Source organism: Panthera tigris, chromosome F2 (assembly GCF_018350195.1).
Source record: "Panthera tigris isolate Pti1 chromosome F2, P.tigris_Pti1_mat1.1, whole genome shotgun sequence".
Classification (NCBI taxonomy): Eukaryota; Metazoa; Chordata; class Mammalia; order Carnivora; family Felidae; genus Panthera; species Panthera tigris.
Genome location: NC_056676.1, coordinates 66,714,641 through 66,733,617, shown reverse-complemented (window position 1 = coordinate 66,733,617; position 18,977 = coordinate 66,714,641). Strand labels below are relative to the sequence as shown.

The 18,977-nt window shown below is 34.9% G+C and overlaps 1 protein-coding gene across 1 annotated transcript in view; it reads left to right on the top strand.

Moving 5' to 3' along the window:
- Positions 1-18,418, top strand: part of TMEM65 (transmembrane protein 65) — a 58,523-nt gene extending 40,105 nt beyond the window's left edge. The window contains exons 3-7 of the mRNA XM_042972916.1: positions 1,255-1,322; positions 2,638-2,692; positions 3,792-3,834; positions 5,891-5,996; positions 12,883-18,418. Of these exons, the coding sequence (XP_042828850.1) occupies positions 1,255-1,322; positions 2,638-2,692; positions 3,792-3,834; positions 5,891-5,996; positions 12,883-12,984 (374 nt within the window). The 3' untranslated portion in view covers positions 12,985-18,418. The remainder of the gene's footprint in view (positions 1-1,254; positions 1,323-2,637; positions 2,693-3,791; positions 3,835-5,890; positions 5,997-12,882) is intronic.
- Positions 18,419-18,977: the final 559 nt, after the last annotated feature.

The window sequence follows — 18,977 nt, the reverse complement described above, 5'->3', positions numbered from 1 at the left end:
TGTTAGTATTCGATAGTTGTTTTGGGTAGAGGCATTTTTTTGTTTTGTTCTGTTCACTGCTTATTATTAGCCTTCCCTGGGTTGGTGCAGAACTGACTGTAGCAATATCAAACTTTCATAACTTCTGAATTATATTTTAATTATACTTTCTGTGGACTTAACTACATTAAAAGAAGAAAAACACTCTAAAGTCACTGAACACATACCACCAATTGTTTTAAGGGACTATTTTTTGGATGTGGTATAAAATTCACAGTTTTGATGTTTATCTAAAAAAGTCCTTAGTTGAATTGATGTTGACTATATCTTGGCAATTTTATAGATGAATTAGAATAAAATCTTTTAACTATTCCAGCTTTTAATCTATTTCACAGTTTGCCTTCAATTCTCTTAATATGGAATTCTCTTCCTTTCCAGGTTAGTGGTCCTCAACTTAATTAACTAATGTTCATTGAGTATCTGCTATGCACTAGGCATTCTGCAACATGCTGAAGATGCAAATATGAAAAAAAAATGAGGCTGAATGTATAAAAAATATATAGGTATTAGTTCTTCCTAGTTACACGTCTATTATGTCAGGTCTTTCAGATTATATGTTAGATAGATAAGGTAAGGTATGCTTTTGTTAGGAAGAGATCAAATTACATTTTGATTTAAATCAAATAGTTTGTTTATAGTTTGTGAAAGCTTTCAGGGATACTGATGATGTGAGGGGGGAAAAGACTGGATATAGATGGCTAATATAGGTGAGGTAATAACATTTTTATCATATTTGTCCAAAAAACTGTTTAGTGAGTAAAAGTGACCATATAGTTTCCATGAAATTTGATTCAGGGTATTTTTTATTATTTCTAATATGGAGCTTAATTTTATGATATCAGTCTTTACAATATAAGAAGTAGATTGATATTAATAGCAATTAAACAGGTAAAACATGGTACTCGTAACATATATTTACTTATTTGTTCTGCCATTAACTGTATGTACTTTGTAGCTAGTAAGAAAACAACCCAGAAGTCTAACACAATTATTTTTACATGTAACAGCGTTTTTAATTTTGGTGTTTTTCCCTAGTATAGCTTCTACGAAGTAGTTGAACTTACTGCAGGAGCAGAATCTTTTGGCTATGGGGAATGAAAAGCAAATTTCAAAGGTTATCAGATCTATTTAGGAGACTTTAGTCATATGGTCTGTTTTTATCATTTTAAGTTATAGAAATCTTAACATATATTTTCTCTTTTTGGTGTTTTTCAGTATTCATCCACAATGCGATACCTTTCATAGGGTTTGGCTTTTTGGATAATGCAATTATGATTGTTGCAGTAAGTTCTTTCTTTCACCCCTTCTGTTTTGAGTTCAGCTCATGAGTTTGAGCCCCGAGTCGGGACTCTGTGCCACAGCTTGGAACCTGGAGCCTACTTCGGATTCTGTGTCTCCCTCTCCCTCTCCCCCTCCACTGCTTGTGGTCTCTCTCTCTCTCTCTCTCTCTCTCTCTCTCTTTCTAAAATATAAATAAACATTAAAAAATTATTTAGAAATTTTCAAGCATCAGTATTCAGGAGGAAACCTAAGTCTACTTATGGCAGCATTGCCCAAGTATTAGAATGGAATTAGCACAATAGACCATAGGATTTCTTCTTTATTCTATGTAATAACCCATTAGAATAGTTTAATCTTTTTCATTTCAGTTTCTTCTGTTTAAAATAGAAGTAAAAATATGAGTCCTTCTTGTCTTCAGAATGGGATGGATGTGGAACGTCTGAAACTCTCAATAAATTCAGTGCAAATGCAGTAGAGCTAGAGCCTTTTGTTTTGCTGCAGCTCTATCTATTGTACAAGAAGCTGTTGTTGCTTATAAATGAACCATATATAGTCTCACTACTGAATGGTTACAGAACAAAGTGGTTATAAAGGTAATTTTTGAAGTCTGTGATCTCTTGGTTCCTAGAAACTAGTTTTTTACTCTGTTTTTGATAGACTAAATAACAATGATATCTATATAGATGTATCATTCAGAATTTAAAATTAGGTGAGTTGGTCTTCTTTGTGTTCCAAGAGGTAGGTTTGTTTGTTTGTTTATTTATATTTTGAGAGAGAGAGAGAGCGTGCACACGCACACACATGGGGGAGGGGCAGAGAGAGAGTGAGAGAGAGAATTCCAAGCAGGCTTCATGCTGTCAGCGCAGAGCTCAATGTGGGACTTAAACTCAAAAACCGTGAGATCATGACCTGAGCTGAAATCAAGAGTTGGATGTTAAACCAACTGTGCCACCCAGATGTCCCTGTATTCCAAGAGGTTTAAAGCATCTTTCTTTGTGGTTGGAAAATATAAATTCTAGATCTTTAATTATGGATTATATTGCTCTTTATATTATAATTGTATTTGTTGCTATTGTTTATTTCTCTGAAAGCCTAATTTTAATGAATAAAATGATACCAATGTTATTTTTGTGTGAATGCATATATTTAATAGTTAAGTGCATTACTATATTATATGTGAATATTTTTGCATATTTTATGTATATAATTTTGTTGCAATAGCATGTTTAACTATTTTAACTTTTTATTATTACTTTGCTATTTTTTGTAGCCACTTCATTAATGTTTAAGATTAATTTCTTCGTAATCATTTTTCAGGGCACCCATATTGAGATGTCTATTGGAATTATTTTGGGAATTTCAACTATGGCAGGTATTTAATAATATTAATGTTATCATTCCATTGTCTGTATACTTATAAAACATTTCAGTAGGTTAGGTTTAGAAGAAGATACTTAATCTGAATAAGTTTACTCATTGAGATGTCTATTAGTTTATCTCCTTAATCCTATTCTTCTAATTCTTAATTTTGTATATGTTGCACTTTTCCTGAGAAATTTTAGGTACTTTATGTTAGCTAATGGGTAATAGTGCTGTACTGACTATGTTAAAATAAGTTTTTCTCTTTTTTAAAAGTTTTTTGAAAAATGTTTTTTAATTTTTGAAAGAGCGAGTGAGCACGAGTGGGGGAGGGGCAGAGAAGGAGACAGAGGATCCAAAGCAGGCTCCAAGCTGTGAACACAGAGCCTGATGTGGGTCTCGATCTCACGAACTCTGAGATCATGACCTGAGCTGAAATCAAGTCTCCCACCTAACCAGTTGAGCCACCCAGGTGCCCCAATAAGTTTTTCTCTTAATTCAGTGTTATCCTAAAACCTTTTTACCCTTATTTCTACTGTTATTTATTTTTAAGGGTAGAAAAATCAAAGAAGGAAATACAAGTTTAAAAATCTAATTTGGTTCTATTACCTTCTTTCCCTCAGTTACTGCTCTATTTTTTATGATGGTGAAATTTGGGAATGGTTCAGTGGTGTGTTTATTATGTAGAAAAGTATGAAGTAGATGAGTTAATAAAAGAGACATTTCTTCTCTATATGATTTTCTTGAATTTCAGACCTATGCATAAAACTTTTACTCTAACTTCCAAATATCCAAATTTCCTTAAATATAATGAAAGATAAAACTACAAAATATTGTATGGGTATTGACACCAGAATGGAAACCGGCTGCCACAACAGAAAAAAACCCACTACTTGATGGAAGTACAGCACTGTAATCTCGAAAGACTTGTGTTCTATTTTGAAATCTTGACTCAGAGCTATCCAGTGAGTTACTTTGGATATAGTTGTTGTGGTTTCAGAAGCTGTGATAACTCTTCCAGATCAGTGCTTTATTGATGAGACAGTGATGTATTATAAGGATTTTTCTGATTTCCAGATGACAATTCACTTATCCACTTCTCAATTTTTTAGCTGCTGCTTTGGGAAATCTTGTGTCAGATTTAGCTGGACTTGGGTAGGTCCATTTATTCATTCATTTGTGCATGTGTGTACTGACCTTGCTCTCTTTCTCTTCTCCATTCTTTAATTGAGAAGAATTAAGAAATGGGATATTTATTGGGTGTGTTTTCAAACTAACGTTTTAAATTTATTTTTTCTAAATGAGTGGTGCTAAATCTTTGGTGTACATCAAATATGAATGCCTGGGTTGCATTTCAGAATTAGGGACCTGGAATTTGTGTTTAAAATCCTTTCAAGAGATTGATACATGCAAAAAAGTTTTCTAAGATGACCACAATGTAAGCAGAGTTTAATTTTCATTTACTGAGGTATTTATATGTCTTTTATAGACATTTCCAAGGCGAGGCAGGATTAATAGCAAGAATCCCCATCATTATTTCACCCCACCCTTCTCCCACTAAGCCCAAAGATAAAAGATACGGCTCAAATGTGAGGATACTGACTGGGCATGTTTTCCGGAGAGAGGAACTTTCAAAAGGCATAATGGCTGGAGCATATGTGGGAATGGCCAGAGCATTACAGGGTTTGGCCAGTTTTCGCTCCCTTTATTTCATGTGGCAGGAATGATGAAACAAAGTGAGGATGTCTACTTAGAAAAGGCCAGCTTTTCCTCTTTCTCTCTTTACATTCTCTTTTCTGAGCAACACGTGGCCTGGGCTTCCTCTTGAGCTTGAGGAAGCCTGGAAATTATAAAATTAGACTAAGGTGATATTAACTACTGTGATAAAGATACTCTCTTTTGCCCAGTCTTTGGCTCTATTTCTTCCTTTCTTCATGTATTAGAGTGGTCAGTTTTGAGATTTGGATTTGGGTCTAGTGGTAGTCTACTTAGCCCTATAATCTCAGAAAAGGCAGCTTCATAAGTGACCTGACCCTGTCTATTAGATTTCTGTACTGGAGTTTGGGGCCAAAGCTACTGTTAAACACAAAGTTTCTTTGCTTCTGGGCCAAGGCAGAAATTTTATATTCCTGGGATTTGTGACATTAATTTATAATTATATCACCCCTTACACGTTCCACTTCTCCATTTTCAACATTAATGTTAAAAATGGTAATATTAGGGGCGCCTGGGTGGCTCAGTCGGCTAAACCTCCGACTTCGGCTCAGGTCACGATCTCACTGTCCGGGGGGTTCGAGCCCTGCATTGGGCTCTGTGCTGACGGCTCAGAGCCTGGAGCCTGTTTCAGATTCTGTGTCTCCCTCTCTCTGACCCTCCCCCGTTCATGCTCTATCTCTCTCTGTCTCAAAAATAAATAAACGTTAAAAAAAAAAAAAAATTAAAAAAAAATAAAAAAATAAAAATGGTAATATTAGAATTTAAAGCCGTTTAATTTTAGATTGCATCATGAAACAGTTCTTTTTGATTAGAGATAAAGATTTTGTTGGGAGTCTTTATATTTAAGAACTATTTCTCCTCTGCCTTTAAAAAATATCATTAAATAACAGATACTACATTTTATTGATTCTTAGATATACAGATTAAGTTTTTTTTAGAACTTAATATATCTGCTCTTGGGATCCATCTTATAATTGATGTATGCATAGATTAGTTGGCAATTCTTTTTTTATTACAGTTCATAAAGTAAGTTTGTATCTGATAAATACTTGAGATGGCCTTGAAAATTCAAGTATATCAATCTTAGTATATCAATCTGATAAATTTTGGAAATTTTTGCTTTCTGGTGACAGTTATTAATTTATATCATATGTTAAAGTGCTTTGCTTTGAATTTGGAATAAGCGCATAACTGTTAATTGCTGCAAAAATTTTTTATATACTTTGAATTGGTCTTTTTAAAGTAATTGTGGAGAATAATTGCTCTAAGGCAACGTGTTTACCTGTATATCGAATATATTAATACTAAATATTTTTAAGTTGGATATATTTATGCACAATAAAATGGAAGTTGTAAAAAACATTTACACCATTTCTGGAGTGCCAGTTACAGGTGTGAAATTATTTGTTTCCTTTTGTAGTAACTAGTTCATTATCTTGAGAACATTTGTGTGTCTCTTTAAAAACTTATATTCTGTCCTTCTGTTTTTTTAAAGACTTGCAGGCTACGTTGAAGCTTTGGCTTCCAGATTAGGCTTGTCAATTCCTGATCTTACACCAAAACAAGTGGACATGTGGCAAACACGTGTTAGTACACATTTTGTAAGTACTTTATATGGTTTATGATCATGAATTCAGGTAGCCAGACCAAGACACTGGATAGTTCAGTCCTCTGAGAAATTTGAGACCAAATTTATTTGAGGGGAGTTTTTTTGTTTTTTTGTTTGTTTGCTTGTTTTGAGTGGAGTTTTTAACACAAATTGTGTAAGCCTTGGCAGTTTTCAGAGAACGGTAATTTTGTATTGACTCTTTATTTTTTATAGTGTAACTGACTTTTGAAGTATTCTTCATATGATTCAGGTAATGTTAAGGAATATCTGTCATGTGCTAGAAACTGAAGGATATAAAATGAATATAAACTAGTTATTTTTACAAATTGTTTAGGTGTAACATGTAAACAAACTATAATGTGGTGTGACATATGCAATTATAGAATTATGCACTAGAAATAGCATTAAGTAAGAATATTTTGTGGGGAGGAATTTCTTTTGGTGGGAATATTTCTTGGCAATTATTGGATCTAAGCTGATTTTTGAATTATTGATGAGACATTAGAGAATTCCAAATACATTGACTAGCAAGTAGAAAGGCATGATAAAAACAGGGTATGTTCAGAGAAAGTAAGAAATTAGGCATTGCTGGACTATAATATGTAGTAGTTGAGGATAGAAGCAGCAGTAGAAAAACAGTATTGGAGAAGTAAAATGGATCAGACAGGAAAGACATTGTATAAGCTATGCTGAGGAGCTTGAATCTCATACCTAGCTGATGGAGTACTAGTGAAGAATTTTAAATAGGAAGGAAACTGGATGGATCACAATGCTACTAATTAAGTCAAGAAGAAAAGGAGGAAGAACAAGTTAGTAAGGGAAGGTACTGAGTTCTGTTTTCAATAAGTTGAATTTGAGACTAACAGGACATTGAAGTGGTAATACTGAGTAGGCATTTAGATTAAAAGTGAAGAGTTGGAGAGATCTGAATTAGAGATGATGAGTATTATCAGTCATTTATTCAACAAATATTTATTGTTTACCTACTATATGTCCAATACATATGTAGGAGTTTTGAATATATTGGTTAACAAAACAAGGTCTTTTTTTCTGGTAGATCTTACATTCTAGCAGTGGAAAGAAGACAATTAAAACAATCTGACAAAATGTTTAATGTGTTAGAAGTCTGCAAATGTTACAGGAATTAAAGAAAAAAAGCAGAGCAGGATTAAGAGGTTGGGAGTGCTGAGATGGAGACAGATTGCAGGATTAGATAGGAGGGTTACTGTAGGCCACACTGAAAAGGTGATAGTTAAAACCATGGGGGAAAGTGAGATTAGACAGGGCACTGGTTCCCCCCAGGTGTGATGCCAGGGCCAACAGGATCAACATTACCTGGAAACTTGTTAGAAATGCATATCTCAACCTCCTCCTTAGACCTATTTCTGTAAAAAAATCATGTGTGTGTCTATATCCTGCAATTCGTAAATAAATGGAAGTGAGACTAGCTGGCTAATGTCGGCCAGCGTTGTTGAGGAATCAGGATATTCTAACATTCTAGCAGCTTGGCTTAACATTTTAGCAGTACAGTTGGGATCAAAAGAAGATTATTTTCCTGGGGTTTCTTCTCATGTAATTGGTAATTCTGTTTTCTTTCTGTATTACAAGCAGGTCCATTCCCCTCTTCTATTATAAAAGCACCTTAGTTATTAAACTAGCATTTATAAATACATTTTGTGTGTTTGTATATTTTGCTAAATCTTCCACTAGTATATGAAGTGATTCTGTCCCTTAGTTGTTGACTCTGCTTATTTTCTGTTAGGGTCAAATCTACTCTGTAACATAACATTTGGTTAACAAACAGCCTGAAGTAATTTAAGTTAGTGATCAGTAATTCATTCATGACATAAGCTAACTCTGAAATTTACCCGTAATACAATATATGCAAATACACATGCAGGTTCCTGTTGATACAGGTTGTGTTTTAAAACCTCATTTATGATTTGGCTGTTTGAAACTCAGAAAATATTTTCTTGCAGAACCATATTACAGATGTACTCAAGTTCTTGGGTTAGTTCCAGTGTAGTTAATTATAGGGCCTAGACTATCATAAGCCCTGATAACTTTTTTTTTCTTTTCATGTTTATTTATATTTGAGAGAGAAAGACAGAGCACGAGTAGGGGAGGGGCAGAGAAAGAGGGAGACACAGAATCCGAAGCAGACTCCAGGCTCTGAGCTGTCAGCACAGGGCCTGACATGGGGCTCAAACTCACAGACCGCAAGTTCATGACCTGAGTTGACATCATGACCTGAGCTGACGGTTGAGCTGACTCAACCGACTGAGCCACCCAGGTGCCTCATTAACTGATTTTTCAGTGGAAAAATGTTGACTGAATCATGGAGCCAGAAAAGGATATCTCACTTCTTTCCTCCCTCTCTGCCCTGTTGACTTTACACGCCATTGAGATGATTGGGTTGGAACTCATTAACTGGCAATCCTAAAGTGAGTGGAGAGGAAAGGCTTGAGTTCCACAGACAATATATTGTAACAGGCATTCTAACAAATGGGTGGAAAGTGGACATGGAGCCTGTTGCCGTGGTCACTTCGTGTATATGGGGAAGTCAGGAATCTAAAATAAAATATATTCTATGCATATATAAATAAATATAAATGAATACAAACTTGAAGGTCAAAATAAGGGTCTAGGATTAACTTTTTCAGCATCAGGAACGAAGAAAGTTTCTGCTTATTAAAACTCTGTAGAACCGATACTTTTCTAAGTGGGGTGCTATGAAAGTGATAAACCTATTAATACAAAGCATGGACATACCACCACCACTATCACTACCCCCACCAACAAAACCCAAAAATAATAGACTTGAAAATTTTTATGCAAGCTGTTGTCAAAACATTAGTGGCTACTCTTGAAATTTATTAGAAAAACTGTAGGGTCTGGTAGATAAATTGACATTGTATAGGCAAAATGTGTTTTATTTTAGTCAAGACTAAAATTGGGTAGCTATCAAATTGGGATTGGGTAGCTATCATATACCTGTAATGTTTGATAGAACTTAGTTTATTTCTTTGCTTTTCTGTGTATAACTAACTGGAAGTTCCTAGAAGAGAGAGACAGACTGCATCTAATTAGTCTTTGTCTCATTAGTATCTAGCACAGAATTTGGCACAGAATAGATTCTCAATAAATGTTTGTATGAAGAAATGAAACTTAATTGAAAAGTATTTAACCTTGATGGTCATTGTAGAAATGCAAATTTTAAAAATTATTTACAAAAATAAAAATTTTAGATGTTCATAATGTGGGTATGGTTGTAGAAAAATTGATGTGTGTATATACATACACAGTTGATCCTTGAACACCACAGGGGTTAGGGGTCCCAACTCCCTGTGCAGTTGAAAATCCACGCATAACTTTCAACTTCCAAAAACCTAACTACTAATAGTTTACTATTAACTGGAGGCCTTACCAGTAACATATATGGTCAATTAACACACATTTTGTGTATTATATACTGTATCCTTACAATAATGTAAGCTGAGAAAAAAATGTTGCTAAGAAAATCATGAGGAAGAGAAAGTGCATTTACAGTACTGTGTTGTAAAAACCCCCATATAAATAGACCCATACAGTTCAAACCTGTGTCTTTCAAGTGTCAACTGGTATATATGAATTTGCAGTCAATTTTGCCCACAATAGACAGCATGGCATTCATTACCCTTTGAATATGCACAAGTATTCATACTGTTTGATTTTAAATAAACCATTAGGGAAGAACTATAGACAGAAATGTTTATTGTAATATCACTTATAATGGTGAAAAAATAGCAGTGATTTTTAATGGTGTAAGGAGAGCTTTAAGCAAGCAGATTGTGGGCTATCAGTTTAGGGGAATTTAAAAGTTTTTATATTAAGATTATGAAACAGTTTGGAAAAGAGCTCATATAACATGTGTGGCTGTTAGGGGAGGGGTGGGGCAGAACACAAAGGTACGTTTCCATAATGGTTAGACCTACAGATAATTAGGTATACATGGGGATAAATATGGAAAAGGAATATATACAAAAAGGAGCACATTCAAATCTATTGAGAGTATTTGGTGAGGTTTTTTTTTTCCCTATTTTCTTCCTATCTTCAGACATGAAAATATATGTATGATTTCTAAAAAGTGTTTTTCTACTTGAATATTTCTTTGGTGATATTTCGTGGCCATTTAAAAAAACTTCCTAGTTGCATTGAACTTCAAATATTACTTGTTCTAGAACCTTTTTGTAGCTTATTATTTTTAATTGAAGTGTAGTCGACATATTATATTAATTTCAGGTGTACAACATAGTGATTCAACAATTATGTATATTACAAAACAAGAAGTATAGTTACCATTTGTCACTATACAAAGTTACTATAATATTTTTTACTATGTGCTGTATATTTTTACTATGTGTTGTACTTTGCTTCCTCATGACTTATTTATTTTATCATTAGAAACTGTACCTCTTATTGCCCTTTACTTATTTCACCTATCCCCCCACCTCCTTCTCTCTGGCAACCACCACTTTGTATTCTGTATTTATGAGTCTATTTCTGTTTTTTGTTTTGTTTTGCTTTTTAGATTCCATGTGTAAGTGAAATTGTAGGTTACTAGTCTTTTTCTGTCTGACTTATTTCATTTAGCATAATACCCTCTAGATCCACCTGCATTGTCGCGAATGGCAAGATTTCATTCTTTTTTATGAGTGACACTACATTGTGTATATTTGTGCACATGTGTACATACACATATGCTAGTATACAAATGCATGTACACATATACGTGTATGTATACATATGTATCCACATGCATGTAGGTATGTTTGTGTATGCATTCACACACACACACACACACACACACACACACACACACACACTCACACACACGCTACATCTTCTTTATCCATTCATCTATCAGTGGACACTCAGGTTACTTCCGTATCTTGGCCATTGTAAATAATGCTGCACTAAACATAGAGGTGGGTATATGTTTTCCAATTCATGTTTTTATTTTCTTTGGATAAATACCCAGCAGTGGAATTGTGGATCACATGGTATTTTTATTTTTAATTATCTGAGGAAGTTTCATTGTGTTTTCCATCGTGGCTGCACCAATTTACATTCCCACTGACAGAGCACAAGGGTTCCTTGTCTCCACATCCTCACCAATATTTGTTACTTATTGTTTTGTTTTGTTTTTTAATTTTCAGTGTAATTAACATACAGTGCCATATTAGTTTCAGGTGTACAATGTAGTGATGCAACAATTCTATACATTACTCCGTGCTCATCATCACGATGCGTGTACTCTTAATCCCCTTCACCTATTTCACCCATCCCCTGCCCACCTCCCCTCTGGTAACCATCTGTTTGTTCTCTAGAGTTAAGAGTCTATTTTAAGGTTTGTCTCTTTTTTCCCCCTTTGTTTGTTTGTTTTGTTTCTTATATTCCACGTATGAGTGAAATCATATAGTATTTGTCTTTCTCTGACATTTTGCTTAGCATTATACTCTCTAGCTCCATCCATGTTGTTGCAAATAGCAAGATTTCATCCTTTTTATGGCTGAATGATATACACACACACACACACACACACACATATATACATACTACATCTTCTTTATCCATTCATCTATCAGTGGACACTTGGGCTGCTTCCATAGTTTTGCTATTATAAATAATGTTGCATTAAACATAGGGGTGCATATATTCTTTCAAATTAGTGTTTTTGCATTCTTTGGGTAAATACCTAGTAGTGTGATTACTGGATCATATGATAGTTCTGTTTTTAATTTTTCGAGGAACCTCCATACTTTTTTCCAGAGTGGCTGCACTAGTTTGCATTCCTACAGAAGTGCAGGAGGGTTCCTTTTTCTCCACATCTTTATCAATGCTTGTTTCTGGTGGTTTTGATTTCAGCCATTCTGACAGTTGTGAGATGATATCTCATTGTGGTTTTGATTTGCGTTTCCCTGATGATTAGTAGTATTGAGCAGCTTTTCACGTGTCAGCCATCTGTGTGTCTTCTTTGGAGAATTGTCTATTCCGGGTCCTTTGCCCATTTTTAAATCATTTTGGGTTTTTTGGTGTTAGGTTGTAGTTCTTTATATATTTTGAATATTAACCCCTTATTGGTTATATCATTTGTAGATATTTTCTCCCATTCAGTAGATTGTTTTCCCATTTGTTGATGGTTTCTTTTGCTGTGCAAAATCTTCTTAGTTTGAAGTAGTTTCTAATTGTATATTTTTCTGTTTGTTTTTTCTTGTCTGAGGAGACAGATCCAGAAAAATGTTGCTGAGACTGATGTCCAAGAGATTTCTGCCTGTGTTTTCTTTTAGGATTTTTATGGTTTCAGGTCTTACACTTAGGTCTTTAATCCATTTTGAGTTTATTTTTGTGTATGGTGTAAGAAATTGATCCAGTTTCTTTCTTTTGCATGCAGCTGACCAGCTTTCCCGGCACCATTTATGAGACCGTCTTTTCCCCATTGTGTATTCTTACCTCCTTTGTCATATGTGGCTTACTTTTTTAAAAATGTTTATTTTTTTTGAGAGAAAGCATAAGCGAGGGACAGGCGGGGGGGTGGGGGGGAAGAGAGAATTCCCCAGCAGGCTCCAGCTGTCAGCGCAGAGCCCGGTGTGGGGCTTGATCTTATGAACCTCAAGATCATGACCTGAGCTGAAATCAAGTCAGATGCTCAACTGACAGAGTCACCCAGGCGCCCCATATGTTGCTTATTTTTATATTTAAGTTATTGTGGTCAAAAGAAATGCAATTACAGTTGAATTTTATAATACATAGTAATTGTTTATCATAGATACTTAGGCAAGGATTCTTCTTTTAGGGATAAAATAACTTTCAAAAAATGTTTTCTTTTGTTTCCTTAGGGCAAAGCTGTTGGGGTGACTATTGGCTGCATTCTAGGAATGTTTCCTTTGCTTTTCTTTGGAGGAGGTGAAGAAGATGAAAAACTGGAAAAGAAAAATTAACTCTCTTAGAATATCTATAAAAAGATGTAAACTAATGTACCTCAATTACTAAATATGCTGTCACAACATTTAGGAATTAAGACAATAACAGTGTATAGATATGGGATCAAATAATTCAGCATGTATTATGGAAAACACTAACTTATTGTGGCTTGGTTTTCTTAGGACATCTTTTTAAAAAAAAATGTTTAGTATCATTTTGTGTAAATTGTTGAAATGCTTTTTCATCAGTAGCAGTCAACATTTTACCTTTTTCTTTACATATCAAAATATCATTTAAGTATCAGTCGTTGGTGTACTGTACTCAGTTGGGGTTTGCCTATTTGTTATTTCATGTGTGTGCATGCACGAAAGGGTCTTCTGTTGTGGCTGTTGTTCCCTAGTTACAATTCAGCCTTGAGACTTTTTTCCAAATTATGGACGATATTTAATATAAGTTAAAGGTTTTTCTTTTTACTCTATTTGGCAACATCAATTTTGTACTGTTTTACAGTAAACACTTAGAATCATATAATTTCAGTCACCTTTTTAACTCATTCTACTCAAGATAGACCACACTTCAAGCATTTTAAGTATCTGTTGCTCATTTCAGTTTTCTGACCTCACTGTCTCAAGAGGTTAATCAGAATGAGTAATTATGTGGTGTCCCTACTACATAAAACCACAAATGTTAATAAGTGTATTTTCAGTTGATTTTTTAACCTTTAATTTCTCAATTTTGAATTATTACCTGGTGGTTTCTAACTCCTTAGGGGAAGAAAATGATTATTTTAAGGTCTTTTATAAATGAGGAGTATGGAATTAGGGTAAAATAAGGGGTTTGACATGACACTTGGAAATTAAGAGGCTAAAACATCTTTTTAGAGAAGAAGAAAATGGGAACTGTCGAGAAGGCTTATGGTATAAGCGGTAAAGTTGTGGTGTTTAGAGGGTTAATGAGATACAAATTATATTGTTTGGGATGGATTTCTTTTCCCCCAAAGTGTCTCCTCATCTGATTTGAATGAATCTGAGTACCCCATACTCATAATCCTGAAGTCTTGTCTCATTTAGTGAATTTTATTTTGGGATAACTCACTTTGAGCTAAAAACTACATATTTTATATTTTGACTTTTTTTGCTATGAATAGTCTAGTAGTCAAAAGTTACGCGAGGAGAAATCTTTGTTTTTTGTCTTTTTTCTTCTTTTGTGATGTTCAAATAATATTCTAGGTTGAAATTACTTATGTTCAGCCTTCTATATCTGACATACATAGTATAACTATATATGAATCATAAATTTTAATTTTATGAACCTTTAAGTTTGTTAGCATATGGTCTGTAACACCATATGCTAAAAAATTACTCTTAACTTGTTAAGAGTAAACACATCATGGAGGAGAAAAACTGAAGTTAAAATTACTGTTTGGGCCACTGAAATTATTTATATTGCTAAATAGATACAAATGAAGGGAAACTTCTAAGATGGCTGTATTTACAGCTACCTTATTTTGAAGTTTTATTTGCACATGATTACTTTGACCTCTTATTTTCAGAGGGGCTGCTTTTTCCCACAAAGCAGTTTGTCATAAATTATGCTCTGTGAATTTCAAAATAATTTAAAGGTGTCCTTCAATCATAGGTTTTGAGGGAAAAGAAGAAAATAAATCATATAATGTAAAAATATATAACATTCTTATTATGTACAAATAATACAACAGTCTCATTTGATCAAATTAGAATTACAGAAGTTGACTCCTTAAACAGAATTGTGGTTTTACCTTCCACCTAGTACTACACACACCCCAAAAAGAATTTCTTTATTACTTCAGCTGATAGGATTTAAGTGCTTATTTAAACAGTTTTTTTTTTTGGGGGGGGGGGTAAACGTTTAAGTGCTTTTGTTCCTAACTTGTATATTGCCAGTCCTTTCTGTTTTCTAAAAAGTATTTTATTGTGGTGCTTAAATTTTCTTCTTATTAATTAAATCCCATATCCAGAAACCTTGCCTGTGAGTATAGAAAGGGCTTTTAATTATTGGTTTCCACTCTTTGCTCTTGGAAGTAGTCCTACAGAAGCTTTCAGCTTAGCTGAATGTCTGCAGAATTATTTAAGGTGTCAAAACATAGTATATATAGCCTTCATGTTGAAAGATCTTTTAATTTATGGACATAATAAACATTCGAATCATTCAGATAATTAGTTTTCAAAAAATGGAGCCCTTTGTCCTTAACTTAAGTTCACATCTTTTCAAGATCTTATTCTACCTGAGTATTGGTGCTTTGCACAACGTGACTTCTGAAAAATGGTTCCCTTTAAGATAATGACGTCATAAAATCATTGTTTCATGGTACTTGTCACAAATAACCTTATTTGAGATTGAAACTGGAATCTTATTTCTCATATTAGCTATTTCTTTGTTGGAAGCACCATACCTATACTTAAATGGAACATGAGCTACTTTAGTACTGTTTGTTTGAAAATCATGTTGTCTGTGTATTACGATTTATTGACTTGTTGATGCATGTAAATTGGGTGCATTTTGTTGCCACTGTATGTTAAATGGTGACCAATGTTTTTACAAAGGAATTGAACAAAAAATATCTTTTAAGAAATTTGGAATGTGGTTTTGATTTTGAAATTTGATTTTCTTCCTAATCTCTGAGGGAGGGCCCTGGTTAATCTGTCACTAAAGAAAATAGGTTTAATAAGTGCAGATTTTTTTTTTTTTTTACATGGTTGTAGCAGTGTCACTGACACAGTGAAATGAAACTATTTACTGCCTCACTGAAATCCATACTGGAGATCCACTACAGATTATGAGAGAAGAATGATCCCATATTGAGACAATTTGACCTTTAATAGGATGTCAAAAATAGCACTAGAGAGATCAGCATAGATCACACTGATGGGTCTTTACAGCAGAGATATCCAAGCCTTCTGTATAGTAAGGCTTCATTTATCCTTTTCTGTAGGAGGTGAATTCTGAAGGTGACGGAGGTTTATCTTTCACACGGAAAGTTTGTGTGAACCATTTTGAAGTAAATCTTCTTAATTTTAGAATTATATTTTCTTCTCTTCTTAAAAGAATGTATGAAATGTAATGTCACCCTTTCCTTAGTGGCTATGCGTGACCCCCATGGACATTATTGTGCTGTAATGCAGTGCCTCAGGAAGACTTCCATTTTCCTCCCATCCTTTTCTTGCTCTCACTTTTGGCAACTGCCTTGTCTCTCTAAGCTGCCACTTCTCATCTGTGTGGACTTGGCACCTAGATAGACAGTCTTAGGCTATGAAACCTGAGTAAGATGATGATAATAATGTCAGCTCCCTTTTACTAAGCACTTACTTGCTGCCTTGTAAGGATTTTAACACACTTTATCACATTTAATCACTTTAATAATGATGTTAAGTTGGTGCTATTATGATCCTTCTGTTATATTGGGTAAATTTTATGTGGAGAGGTTTATTTGCCCACGAGGTCACTACTAATAAGTGGACTAGAATCCAACTTTGTCCAAGTTCAGAGCCTGTGTTCTTAGTTACTGTGCAATAGGGCATCAGTTGTATGGACTTTGTAACATCTCTGCTTAGGTTCCTTTTTTACCTCCAGATTCATGGAGTCATTTTCTTACCTATAATCTCAAGGTTCATTGAAGAAATTCTGTCTTTTGGGGTGCATACTGTGTGCTCAGAACTATTCAAGGAACTGAGCAAACAGCCGGAACATCATCATCCTCATGAAGTCCTCATGAAGTTTATTCTGGGGGGTGGGAGGGGGAGGACATCGGTGGGGAAAATACACACTGAAGTATGTTTTACGTCAGACAGTGGTTAAGTTCTAGACATAAATGAAACAAAGCAAGGAGCATGGAAAGTATTGGTGATCATATCTAGGGGGTATTTTTATCAAGTGGTCAGGTTAATGCTTTCTGGATAAGTTTAAATATTAATATTTAAATATTAGAATTAATACTCCCTGCATATTTGCTGACAGCCATAGAGGGAAATGGCCCAGAAGCCTGAGGAGGATACCTGGGGATTCCAAAAGTCTGTGGATAACCCATCTGCAAATTATTTAGGGTTTATGGTGTGCTCCTAATGAAACCTCACTAACAGATCACTTGTTTTTACCAAAGCAATAAATGCTATTGGTATATGAGTTGTAACACTGAAATTGGTTTTTCTTCTCTAACTTTTAGAAATGGAATACTACTTAAAGTGAGGACATACAACGTTTTTAATTTTGAAGCCCGGGGCTTTTAGGGTCTTCTGATCTTGTGACAGAACATGGTGTTTTGTGTAGGTTTTTATATTAAATCTTGTGACATCAAACATGTTAATGCCATTGATAAGTTTATGAATGAAAAAAATTTGAGCAAATTTTTTTGACACCAATTAAAAAGAGTAGTCACCTGCGAGATCGCATAATTTCCCCACAATTTCAAGTCAAATTTTTTGTCTCAAATGATAAATGTGAGATGTGAGAATGATGACTAAAGAATTAAACTCGAAGGAACTAGTTTTGGGGAGAGATGGGGTGAGCCCTCAAAAACTGTGAGACTTGTAAAATTCAGTAAAGACTTGGCATTTGCTAATAATATGAAAGCTGTGCATTTGTGTAGTGCCTACCATTTGTAAAATAGTGATGCAGACGCTAGACGTACATGGGGTTTAAGAGGGGCAGTTGGAAAAAAAAAAAACTGTGAGTACTTTAATTAGAATGAACAATTTTCCTTCTTGCATGTCAACCCTACCATCACCGTGCCCGCGCAACACGTAATTCTGTATCTCTTCACCTCCTGTCTCAAGTGCATTCGTTCTCTTCCTCATGTTCTCTTCTTGTCCCCAACCTCAGACTGATGGAAATGAAGTTTTTAGAATGTATGCTATGGTCCATGCTGTTATTTTAAAACCATAAGTCAGTTTCTTTTTTCTCTTGCCCTCAATTTGGGAGGAGAACAAATCCAAATTAATTTTTAGTTCGTTATATGGTTAACCGTTCTTACTGATCTTTCTTCCATTCTGATTCATACCCCCATTTCATAAGAAGAAGAAGGTCTGACTGTGCTTTAAATGTCAGTGCCACGAAGGATGGGATCTCATCTAACTTGCTCACTTCTCTATCTGTAAAGCTTGTACAGTGCCTGGAACATGGTGGGTGTACAGTACATAAGTGTTTAAGGAGTCAGTCCTTGCCACCCACTACGTGGTGTGCTTCTCTCTAGCAACTTGAATTCTGGCTTGACTCCCAGCCCATTCTGTATCAGTGCTAAACAACTGTCTCACTTTGTAGGTCACATCCGAATTCATTTTTGAACTTACCACGTTTTCCTTCAGGCAGATTGGTCCATGGTTCATCTTCTGCTGGCTGTTCTCTAGTCTGTTGTTTTGTAACAGACAGTAAAATGTTGAATGGGACATAGTTTATCTATCATCTATCTATCTATCTATCTATCTATCTATCTATCTATCTATCCTATTCTACTGGTTACCAAGGAAGCAAATATTCTTTGGCTTGATAGGATCTGCTCTTAGTGAACTTGTGTTGGGAGCCAATGGTTACCACTTTTCTTTCTGTTTAGTCTGTTCTATTCTTTCCCCTGAGGATTAATATCAAGTATAGTAGTCTACAGCTTCTAGGACTTGTCTGCACTCCCCTTTTTTCTGAATAGGGCAGTATTTACACAACTTTGAGCTTAATGGTACTTTTCCTGATCTTCTCATTATTTCACAGAGAGTAGCTTTTTTATTTTTTTTTCAAGTGTATTTAGAGGGAGAGCACGCATAGGGGAGGGGCAGAGAGGGAGGGAGAGAGAGAATCCCAATCAGTCTCCACACTGCCAGCTCGAGCCTGATGTGGGGCTCGAACTTGTGAACTGTGAGATCATGACTTGAGCCGAAATCAAGAGTCAGACGCTTAGCTTACGGAGCCACCCAGGCGCTCCTCACAGAGAATAGCTTTATAATTCGATCTCAAATTCTTTCAGTGTCACAAACCAAAGATTTTTAAA